Source organism: Mauremys mutica, chromosome 16, assembly GCF_020497125.1.
Source record: "Mauremys mutica isolate MM-2020 ecotype Southern chromosome 16, ASM2049712v1, whole genome shotgun sequence".
In the NCBI taxonomy this organism is placed as follows: Eukaryota; Metazoa; Chordata; order Testudines; family Geoemydidae; genus Mauremys; species Mauremys mutica.
The window spans coordinates 7,194,783-7,207,030 of record NC_059087.1 but is presented as its reverse complement, the minus strand read 5'-3'; the positions used below and the strand labels follow the sequence as shown (position 1 = coordinate 7,207,030).

Genomic DNA, 12,248 nt, shown 5'->3' with positions numbered 1-12,248 from the left:
ACTGCCTAGTTGGGCCTCATGCAGCTATGGAAGGTGTGGGGTAAGGATTTTTCCCCATAGTGACTAAATAATCATGTGCGGGTGCGTACACATGTGCATATGTGCACACAATTTATCTCTGTCTACTAGGTATGTCAGCATATTGCTGGTCTATATATACCAGCTAAATAAGCCTTGCAATAGCTCTGTGAGGTAAGTAGGTGTATGTGTATCTGTGTACATGTGCCATGCCCAAGTCTAATTAATCAAAAGTGTGTGTGCAGTAGAAGAACAGACCTAATAAAAAAAGTAAACACAAATTTAAATGTGCTATCATATTATGGTCACAATTTACACTCAGAATGCAAGTTTGATTTCCCAAATATGTAGGGAAAGATGGCTTCCATTTGTATAAATGGGTAATCGTTGAGGCCATGACACTGCAGAGCTGATGAACTCAAGGAAAGTTGCAACCCTGCGGAGCTTATCAACTTCACACAGGTGCCTTTCACCTAAGAAGCTAAAGTCCTTCAATGATCAGCACAGTGTTTTCCACATAGAAAGTTTTGCACTCAAGTTAAACGTCCAGGGACGTATTTGACCTTTGGATTATGCTAGCTAACATAATAGGAGTCATGCACCCATTGAACTGCAAAAAGGGACCCTTTGTAAACTTTCCCCATATATTTCTTAATGAGTAAATAGCTTCTCTGTTTAAAAAAAAAAAAAAAAAAAAATTCTGATGGACATTGATGTGGATTTTACAACAATTGTCTGCTTTCCTGCAGCTGTGGACCTCGCAATCTTTTACATCTATGTGTTTATAATTAAAGTCTTTTAAGGGAAGTTAAGGCAGAGCCAGAGTGTAATATATTTAAGAACATGTTAACTCCCTTTGGAAATTAACTTTTTTTTATTTTTTTTAACCAGACAGTGTAAACAGTCAAAAGAATTGATTGCACAAGCTCAAGAGAAGCAGAATTAGTTAATGTTTAAACTGCCTTCCATTAAAGAACTGATTCTTAAAAATTAATTTGAGGGGCTGTATCCAGTCCTGGAGTGAGTGAGTTAGTTATTTTGATTATGGCTTTGCTGCCACTACTTACAGAGGGCTTTGAAACTGAAATCCAGTGTATACAGTACAATTTGTGTTGCATTTGGATTGTGTGTATATATAGTGAACATGTGTTAAACCCTTATGAGAAAAGAAGCAAATGTTTTTTTCTATGTATTTTTACCACACTAAGTACTGCTGAATGATCTTAAGAAAACTGGCAAATGTATAATTGAACTCCCTCTGATCTTTACTTGAAGTGTGATTAGTGGATAGACCTGCAATGCAAATATAGAATAATAGAAATGTAGTTCTGGAATGGACTTTAAGAGGTCATCTAGTCCATCTCCTCATGTGAGGCAGGATTAAGTATACCTAGGACATCCTTGGCAGATGTTTGTCTAACTTGTTCTTAAAACTATAACCCATGCCGATGCTTAACTATGCTTTATAGTTAGAAAGTCCCTCCCCAACGTCTAACCTAATTTTCCCTTGTTGCAAACCAATTACTTTTGTCCTACCCTGTGTGGACATGGAGAACAATTGATCCATCTTATTTATACATTTAACCCCTCCTCTTCCCCTAGTCCAAAATCTTATAAAGCAATGACTACGATTTTAAATTGGCAGCATAAAGTTGGATTTAGGCACCAAAATAAGTGGCCTGAGTTTCAGAAATCTTGAACATCCAGAAGTGCCATTTGAAGTTAATTGGCACTGCTGGGTGCTCAGCATTTTTGAAGATCAGGCCACTTATTTTGGTGCCTAAGGATGAACTTGAAGCCTAACTGTAGGCACAGATTTTTTTTTTTTTAAATCTTGGGCAATGTATTTGCCATAACAGTGTGTATAGTAAGGCTCTGTCTAATGTGTTAAATGGACTTTTGTGGGAGGTAAAAAAAAAAAAAAAAGAGGGGGGTTAATTATGAATGTAAGGGGAACACCCTTTATGTTGGAATCAGAACTCTGCCAGCTACAACAGCTATACTCACTGGCATTACAGAAATGTGTATGTAATAAAGATTCTGTTCAGAAATGGGTGGTTACCCTTTCATAGTATTCAACCGCTTTCTGTGTCCAGTATATTCAGTGTATTCTGTGTCCAGGGATTTGTGTTGCTTACACACTTAGAATCACGCTTGCAGAACTCTTTATAGTCAAACTTCCCTCAGCTAGTTCATAGCACAGTTGCTATTTGGCTTGTGATCATACTGTGTATAAATGAAAATGGAGTCTGGCTGGAATTGTATTTTGAAAAGGGCTTCTGACCTAGTTTGGACAAGGATTTGGTGTCTATACCATGAAATGAGTTGTGCTTGTCCAGGGTGTGTTGTGTCATGTCTTCAGGCTGTGTTGAAAACAGTTGTCTTACTGGTGGGGACGCAGTCAGCAGAGTAGAACATGTATTTTAACAAAGCAGGCGGTGTGTGGCGTTCTAACCAATATGTATTGTGGTTTGCCATGATTGGTATTGAGCTTGGTTTTCTGACTGTTGTGGATGGGATCAACCACTTTCACTCCAGGTTAGGAGGACCTGGGAGAAAGCTATATCAGATGCTTGTTGTTAGACATAACTGTTCTGTATAAGTTCTTATCACACTCGTCACCATAGCAGCTGAGCACTAAGTGATGTGACTACATCTGTCATGTGTGTGATCCCTCCCATTCTTTCCCTGGGGGAGAAGTGTGTTGCAGTAGTGTCTTGTCTTTGAAATTTTTTTTATATTTCACAAAAATACATGTTGCCCCATATGTTTGATAGAGAAAGCAAAATTAAAGAAATATGCCTTGCACTTGGAGTGGAAGTTGGTGAAGTTTTTGATGCTCCTTAGTTCCTGTAGGTGTTCACTTCACAGTCCGGAACTGGCCCCTGAGAAAGTTCTGTCTTCTGCAGCATGGAGCTTCACCCTTAATGCAACTTTCTACAATGCGCTAGAGGAGGCAAGCTATCACTCGTGGTCTTCATCTCAGAGGTTTAGTTGATCTTTTAGCTACTCAGTGACTTGGGCCCAGTGTAACTTGAAGATCAGGACAGAGACCTTGAACTTGATTTGATATTCTATGGGAAGCCAGTGTAGCGAGCAGAGGACAGGTTGATGTGTTCGTTGGTAAGGTGATATACTGCAGCATTCTGTATCAGATGGAGCGTCCTAAGAGCTGAAGGCTTCATGCCCAGGTATATCACATTGCTTTAGTCCAGCTGAGAGGTGATAACCTGGCCTCAGTTATTCAGGCCTTCATCATTCGTTAGGATTGGATGGTGTTTCCTAGCCGACTGGAGATGGTAGACAGCGTTATTTGTGGATGCTGCAATGTGAGAGCTTAGTGCCAGTAGGAATCCAGGAGCATTCCTTAGGTACAGACTGAATTGACCGATTGTGGCTGTATACCTTCAACCAAATGAGACTGCACCATAGCTGCAAACTCTTCAGAGTTCTTTCCTGGGCCCACCGGCATAACCTCTGTCTTGCTTGGGTTTAGCTTCAGCCAGCTGGTGTGGCCATGATGTGGTGAATGACAGTTAGTGTTGAAGCAGCTTTAATGTGTACTTTTGCCCCAGACTAATTCAGCAAGGGCAATAAAGCCAACATAAAGAGTGAAGACATTACCACGTTAGCCTGCAAGCTAAAATGAGGGGTGTGTAGGTGTGAGGAACATGCAGATGTGCTCACAGGCAGTGGAAAAGCCAGTCAAACAATAATTTCTGGGTTCAGAAAGTGAAAACGTAACAGGTTGTGATGAGGAGGCTCTTCTTTAAAGAGGGCCTGCCAGGCTGCAGGGAATGGCAGACTTCAAACTATATCTGTTAATCAGAATATGGTACTGGTTACTAGTCATTCACATTTGTTTAATTAGCAAAAGTGGTAAAGAGGGTTTTATGTTTTAAACAAGATCTATTTTCCTCTTTTCTTCCTAGCTCTTCATCTCCCATTTTATCGTACAGTGAAATTGGAGTCCTTGATCTGTCATTTAACCAGCCATTTCACAGAAACAGATCGGGATGGAACATAGGATTATGACTTTACTGAAGGATCAGACAGGAGGAGGAGATTTTTTTTTTGAGTGGAAAAGCTTATTATGAAGTATAAATGACATTCTCAGTAACAGCAAGGGAAATGAAGAAAATAGGAGACATTCATCCTCCTCTTTATATAGGCTTTTTATTTTTTAAGTGAAATGTATAATCACTTGGACTGGGCATCTATGTGCCATAGGTATCCTGAGAAACTTGCATAGAATGAAACTAATTTATGATAAATGGAGCAGTTGGCCATATTTCAGCAGCAGATACCTTCCCCAGCAGGAATGACATCAAAATCATTAAAATTACTTTTGTTTTTGGTGGTGGTGGTGAGGACCCACGGCTCCAGTTGAAGTCACTGGGAGATGCAGATGTTAATAATCTCAAAACTAGGTTGTAAAGCTGGAGAAGCAACTTGGGCCTCTGCTCTCCCAGAAAAACAGGATGTGCCTTGTTTTTGTTTTTTATTTTTCTCCAAAAGTTTTTCTGACTTAAAGATTGCATCTTCTTTCTGCCTATTTTCTCTGCTCTCTTGTAGGAAACTCACAAGGTCTATAGACAGAAACTTGAAGAACTCAATAACTTGCAGACTGCATGCAGCAGCTCCATTCATAAACAGAAGAGGAAATTAAAAGACTTGAAATACAGCTTCCAACGGTAATGGGATAGTCTTGGGGTGGGGGTGGGGTGTCCCTTGAGTGACTGAAATACAGGTTTATAATTATTATTTTGCTGCATGTCCAGTCTCCTAAAAAGCGAGCAGCCTTAGGTTATCACAGCTGTGTAAATTTTGATTTAACTACTACCATTATAGATTCATAGAAGTAGAAAAGACCAACTAGATCATCTAGTGTATCCTTCAGGAGCCAGTACAGAATTGCTCCCTACAATATATTTTGTTATAGGAATATTTTTATACTATAGGACTGCAGTGCCATCAGCCTGTTACCTGTAGTTTTATTAGTAAGATAAAACTCAGTTCCTTCTAACTGTGGAAAAGTATGTGAATTTGTTGGTAGCAATGTGGTTGCATTTGAAGGTAAATTTTAATCTTCAATGGTATTCTTCCAATGTGGTGCTAGGATACTCAACTCCCACCAACAACAGGACCTGTGTACTTAATTCCATTGGCACTAAGGTAAAAATATTGCCTTTAGTGTCTCTCAAGGTTGCAGGCTATTTCCAGTTTTCACATTAATTTTTGTTTTACCCATTTTCCCATAAATTATAGGCTATGACAAATCACATGTAGCATGGGAATATTTTTAAGCCCAAAAACCTGCAACAGTAAAGCTACGTTCTTGCCAAATTTACAAAAACACTATGATGATTTAACGTTTAGAGATAAATATATGGGGCATCTCTTCTGGCTTATTAGAGACTTTAATATACTTCTAAAACAGGAAGATTGCAATATTTGTATTGGTTAACATTTGCTTCCCAATTCATCAAATATTTATCTTTTAGAGTGTACTGTCAGTGTATGTAAGCATTGATTAACCTCCAGACTAAGGTACATGTTTATAGAGAAGGAGATGAGGAATTGATAGTGTTCTACTACATGGACTTTTAGTTATCATCTACTAATATTTCCTTTTCAGAATTTCCTGATGTGATCCAATTTATTGTCCCATTTCCAAGTGCTCAAGTGGCAAACGTTGAAAGAGGAACTCCCCTTTCTTTCTGTTCTACCACTACAAAGGAATGCTCCTGATGGCATTCTGCGCCAGAAAATTAAAAATTCTGCATCCAAAAAAAAAAAATTCTGCACAGAATATTTTAAAATTCTGATAATTTTATTTGTCAAATAAATGTGGAGGCTCCAGCATGGCACAGGGGAGCACAGGCCCCTGGCTGCACAGAGGTGGGAGATCACTGTGCAGCCCCACCCCCGGACACGGACTCAGCGGTGAGGTTGCACCCAACCCTGACACAGCGCAAGGACCCGGCGTTCCCCAGAAACACCCCAGGGCCCTGCTCCCTCTCTGCCAGGTGCACCAGGCGTGGGCAGGCAGGCTCAGCAAGGCAGGACCCAAGTGTGGAGGGTCTCAGTGTGGGGGAATCCAGGTGTGAGTTGAGAAGGTTCTCTGTGGGGCAATCTGGGTGTGGGCGGCTCAGCAGGGGATCTGGCTGTAGGGGGGATCTGGATGCACAGGGGCTTGTTGGGGGTGGTTCTGGGTGCAATGGTAATGGGACTCTGTCAGGGGGTCCAGGTGAGAAGGTGGTTGGGGCTCAGTTTGGGGGTCTGGGTGTGGGGGGGCTCAGTGGGAGGTCCAGATGCTGAGGGAGTGGGGCTCAGTTCGGTGGGGATCCAGATGTAGCTGGTTGGGGCTTGGTGGGGTGGGGATCCAAGTGTGGGTGGCTCACCAGGGTAGTTCAGGTGCAGTGGGGCTCATTGGAGGGGTTCTGTGTGTGTGTGTGTGGGGGGGGGAGGCTTGGCAGGAGGGTCAGGGTATGAGGGGGGTCTGGATGCATGGGGATTGGGCAGATGGAAGAGAAGCTCCCTGTACAGGGATCCCTCCCCCTGCAGCTGAGGAGTGATGGGTGCAGGAGGTGGGGGTGGGGAGTTTGCAGAGCTTCCTTCCACTGGGGGAGAAATCTGGGGATGGGTCTGTCCCAGCCCCAGATGCTGTGCAGAGGAAGAGGAAGTCCTATCCTCCCCAGCCCGGCTGGGACTAGCAGCTAAGCCCGGCATAGGATAGGAGCCATCAGCCAGGTCTCTGCCCTGCCCTGCCCCATGCCCCCACAGTAATTTACCTCTGCTGGCTGCCCTGGGCACCCAAAACACACTGCTGGGGAGAAAGTAACTTTTCTGTGGGGAAGCAAAAAAAAATCTACAGGGGACATAAATTCTGTGTATACGCAGTGGTGCAGAATTCCCCCAGGAGGAGTAAAAGGAATCTGCATTTTTCCCCTTTGTTTTGAGCTCTGGCAGGCTGTTCCCTATCTGTTCACACATTGGCAGTTGCAACTGGAATAGTCTCTTAGCAGAGCTGGGCAGTAACTTTAAAAATCCACAGAAGTGTCATCTTGCTATTATAGTTTGGAGATGAAATTTGTCCCTCCTCCTCACCCCCCTCAAATTCTCTCTCCTTTGGTACAAAGCATTGAGCTCCATATGACAATCGATTTTAGAGGTGTTTTTTTTTTAAATATCCACCATTGCACTATTTCAGCACTTATATCTCTTTCTTCCATCCATAAGAATTTTGTGTGCTGAGCAGCAGTATGATTGAAGTTAGAGTCACAAAGCAGTTAATGAAAAGCCCTCCTATTGCTCTAATATTGTCTGTATTCAGCAGTGCTTAAACTGGCACCACCTGCTGTCCCCAGAGCTGCTGATGTCAATAGAGAAGACACTGCAGGAAGAGCTGATCAGACGGTCCTTTTCCCCTGCCTTCCTCCATCTAATGTACCATTAATTGTGTAGGGACCAAATCGATTTCTTGGAATTAAATTAGTTTAATGTCCTTTCACTTGGGGCTCTGTAGGATGTATGATGTCACTTTGAAAAGCTATACAGCGTGGGTTTGTTGGGTTCCCCCCCCCTTCAGATTGCCTTTTATGAAGTTTATGGTCTGGATAGAGATTTTTCAATGTAAAGGCATGCTCAGATCAGTTTAAAATTTTTAAAAGCAAGCTTTTATAAAACATCTGTAAGACTATTTTTAAAAAATTAAAGATAATGAAAAGTTCCCTTTGAAAAGGGATTCATAACATTACTTAGCAGTTTTTTGGGATCGAAACATATAGAATCCTGCTAATGAACTGAGAAACAAAAAGCAAAATTGATCAGAACTTTTCACATTAGGTTATAATCATTGATTAGTCTTTCTGTTGCTTAAGCTGAACATAGTGTAAAAGTAAAGAGAGACTGTAAACAAAGGAAAGTTAATTTTTTTTTTCAGCTTTAACAACCAAAGTTTAAAGGTAAGCTCTTGCTGTTAGAAGTGCTGGTAAGGAAATACCTTTATTTAAACAAACAAAAAAAAAAGTTGCCATGTTTAAGCTGGTTTTTTTTATCCCCCTTTAAAATACATTTTGTAAAAAGAGATCTGTTTTCTCACCATCCTCACAGGTGCAAACGCATGTCTAGTCCTGAAGAATCTGATCTCATACAGCAAATTAACACCCAGATCAAAGACAGGCAAAATGTTTTCTTTGACATGGAAGCCTATTTACCAAAGAGAAATGGGTATGTATTTATTAAATAATCTTCCTAATATAAAGCTGTTACAAGTATTTAGATCAGTGTTTCTTTTCTAAAAGAATTTAACAGATATCTCTGCAAAGAATGAGAGGAACGTATAAGGTAAATGAAAGGGTAATATGGTAGGTCGCACAATAGACTGTTTGATGTTTAATCACATCCATGCTTGCGGGAGGATTGAAATGGAGAGGGAAAGACGAATCAGAAGTAAATTTCACTTTTGAAAGAAACTCTATGGGCTCTAAGGCTTGACTAACCTGGAACTTCATTATTCAGAATATTCATGTAAACACTTCCCGTATTACAGTATAATCATATTGCTCTTTGGTACCAAGAGAGCTCTCATCTGTGGTACTCTGTCTTAGCAGTACTGAGATGCCATTCATGGGCTGCTTCTTGCAGATGTAGCTATCTTGCTGTGAAAATATTAATCCAGTTTCCACGCCCCTGATTCTTTTGACTGTTAATTCATAATTTCTCCTGATCCCTAACACTACAGAGAGTAAAGAGGCTTTCCACCAGAAACTTATCTGTCTTACTCATTAAAATGTTTGATTTTTAAAAAGCGAACCAATCACCAACTAATATTGAGGATCAATTTGAAGAGAGCACTGATATGTATTCCTAGGGCACCATCTGCATTTTAAATAAATTTCTGTAGTTTTATCTCTTGCTTGCTATAATTAAAAATTTAGACCAAAATATACAGTATTGCTTACTGGAATTGGATCATCTCTCTAAATCTAGCATGCAGGGCAGTGGTTCTTTTGTATTAAAATTAAATGGACTGATCTGCCTTTTGGATGTTTTGTCTTTCAGTTTGTACTTAAATCTGGTGCTGGGAAATGTGAATGTAACTCTTCTAAGTAATCAGGCAAAGTAAGTGGTTTTTTGTTCTTGTTTTGGTTTTTTTTTACAGTTCTTCCTAGTTAGTAGAAGACAGATGTTTAAGTACGGCATAGATGATTTTTTTCCATTGCATGGGCAGGGTATTGGCCCTGCAAGATCAATGAATAGAGCTATGTACTATTCAAAATACTGTGAATTCAGTGGAATTACACCATGGATAAATCTGGCAATCAGACCACTTGTTTTTAAACAACTAGTCTAATATTTGGGGGCTACACACATGGACTTAATAGTGAAGAAGAGCGTAAATTGTGACTTTTTTTTTTTTGGAACTATATAAATAGCAGTGTGATTCCAGCTATATTGGCTCTCAATGGCTTCCAGAGAAAATTTGATCCATTTATAAACAGAAAAGGAGAAAAATATATATGTACCGGCCAGTCCCGAAACTAGCCCTTCAAATTTTAATTAAGCTGGGTTCTCTCTGGCTTGTACCTAATCATCAGTAATAAAGAATCTTCAGACCAGACTGTGACCTCCAGTTAAACATCCGTAACACCATTGTCTTCAAGGTATTTGCTGTGTGAATCCCTGTTGTGCGACCATGTTAAGGACTGGTGTTACTGAGGACAGAGTATGACCCTAGAATTGGAAGTATAATTATAGTTTTGAGTAGAAATGTGATGTGTTTGCAGTTGGGGTACCTAAGCTCTGGTTCTGTCTTCACCACAACCTGTTTAATCTTGGTTAATTGAAGTTATAATATTCATGGTGTATCTCAGGGATGCTGTCAGCAGCCTGCAAAGACTGAACAGACTCCCTGAAGAGTCCGTTCTAGCTCCAGCACTTTTCCACCAGCGATATTCCACCAACATCCTCCCACAAGTTCATGTACGTGGATGACATTGCACTGGCTACTCAGGCTTCCTCATTTGAAACCTCAGAAAAGGTTCTAGAACAGGACTTTAAAAGCCTTAGAAATCTGTTTCCAGGTGTTTAAAGCCAAATGCCTCAAACAGTGGTCTCAGCTTTCCATTTGAATAATAGGCAGGCCAAGAAGACATTAAATATAAATTTCTGTGGGTCACTGTTGATGTACGATCATAATCCTGGATAACCCTGGACTGCACATTCAGCTTCCGTCGCCACCTTGAACAAACCAAAAGGAAAATGAAGGCCAGGGTCAACATCATACAGAAACTTTTAAGAACCTCTTAGGGAAGCAACACCTGCATGCACCAACTATTGACACTAGTCCGGTCTCCATTCCACAGCGGAAAATTGCGCCCCAATTTGGAGCCAAAGCCCATGCACTATTTTAGAGGACACAGAAATTAATGTTGCTCTTTGCATAATCAACAGCAACCTCATGGCTATTGGCATTGGCTAACATTATGCCAGCAAATATCTGACAAGATGCTGCAACAGTTAGAGAGAACATAAAGATTGTGGCAAATACCACACTACTGCTCCACCATGACCTAGAAAACACACCCCCCCGCCACTGACTAACACTGAGGAAAACCCTTCTGGTCTTGTGCCACAGCCCTCCTAGCAGAAGATAAAGATGTTCGCAGAAGATGGTCTGAAGCCTGGGCGGCTGCCAACATACCAAACAGAAATCTAATCCGTGACCCCAACTGTGCAAGTGCTGGGCTTCTCCCCACGGCACATAGGCACAGCTATAAATCATATCTGCACCTGACATGGAAGATATGCATACTTACTCCATAGGAGGAAAGTGAGGGAATCACCGGACTATGACCGTGGTGTGGTGCAAACTGTCGGCAACATCACATCGGATGATTGCTCATCCTGGAGGAGTCACAGCCATTCAGGTGGCAACCCTGTCTGCTCTGAACTGGATAAGAGATCTTAAGATCCAGCTGTAGTCACATCGTTGCTTTCACTGTTCCACTATCACCATACAGAAGGAAGTAGTCTAATAATATTTACTATCTTGCAGGGTGTTGAGATTGAATTAATTCATGTTAACATAGAGCTTTATTAAAGTGAAGCCTCTCTGTGGTGCCATATAAGTACAAAGGTCTTACTTCTATTATACCGTGCTTGCATTTTCTCAATGGGGGTGGGGGGGAAATGGAAGAGTTAGGGCTATGTTGTGGTTTTGGGTGGTGGTTGGTTTTGTGTTGTTTTTGTTTTGTTTTTGGGGTGGGGGGACAGATGTGGAAGGAATGTTCTTCATGATTACTTTAAAGCTTGTTTTTGTGTGTGTGCCCTGCCCCTGCCGCCCCCATGACAGTTGATAAGAAAAGCACCCAAGGAAAAAACTATGAATACTAGTTAAAGACGTTTTTTGTCTTTGGACAGATAGTGTTAAGTGTACTACATGTATGTAGAATGGGAACTCTACTTGTACAATGTAAACCAGTTTTAAAACCACAAATATGTAGATGTTCTACTTGTTTTTAATGGCAGAAATATTAATGCTTTTACATTATTTTGTCATCCCAGGTTTGCCTACAAAGATGAATATGAAAAGTTCAAACTTTATTTGACAATAATCTTGTTACTTGGTGCTGTAGCATGCAGGTTTATTCTTCATTACAGGTAAGGCAATACTTTTGTTTCTGATTAAACACTTTAAATAAAAATATAGTGTTGAATGTTTAGTTAGAATCCACTATGTTCTCTGCATCTCAGTATTGGAAGTTGTTAAACAAAACCGTTAACTGTATTGTGATCAGTGCAGAATTCAGAGTTAAGGGGTGCTGTCAAGATAAATCATAGTGCTGATCCTGAAAACACTTACACTTGTGAGTAGTCCCATTTTCTTCAATGGAGCCATTTATGTACATAAAAGTTATTCACTTGGAAATATTTGGAGGATCAGGCACCATATCTTTTAAAACCAATTTCCTTTCCTTTTGAGCCATAAATTATTACAGCTGAAAGAATTTTTAAATTTACTATTTAATAGGGCTGTCAAGTGATTTAAAAAAATTAATCATGATTAATCGCACTGTTAAACAATAATAGAATACCATTTATTTAAATATTTTTGGATGTTTTCTAAATTTTTCAAATATATTGATTTTAATTACAACACAGAATACAAAGTGTACAGTGCTCACTGTATATTTATTTTTTATTACAAGTGTTTGCACTCTAAC

General features: G+C 40.3%; 1 protein-coding gene across 7 annotated transcripts in view; it reads left to right on the top strand.

Moving 5' to 3' along the window:
- TMEM120B (transmembrane protein 120B) overlaps positions 1–12,248 on the top strand; it is a 53,770-nt gene that overhangs the window by 21,112 nt on the left and 20,410 nt on the right. For all 7 annotated transcript variants that reach the window (XM_044989681.1, XM_044989677.1, XM_044989679.1 and 4 more), the window contains exons 2-5: positions 4,594–4,712; positions 8,134–8,250; positions 9,085–9,144; positions 11,590–11,685. In XM_044989681.1, coding sequence (XP_044845616.1) covers positions 8,144–8,250; positions 9,085–9,144; positions 11,590–11,685 — 263 coding nt within the window. In that variant the 5' untranslated portion in view covers positions 4,594–4,712; positions 8,134–8,143. The remainder of the gene's footprint in view (positions 1–4,593; positions 4,713–8,133; positions 8,251–9,084; positions 9,145–11,589; positions 11,686–12,248) is intronic.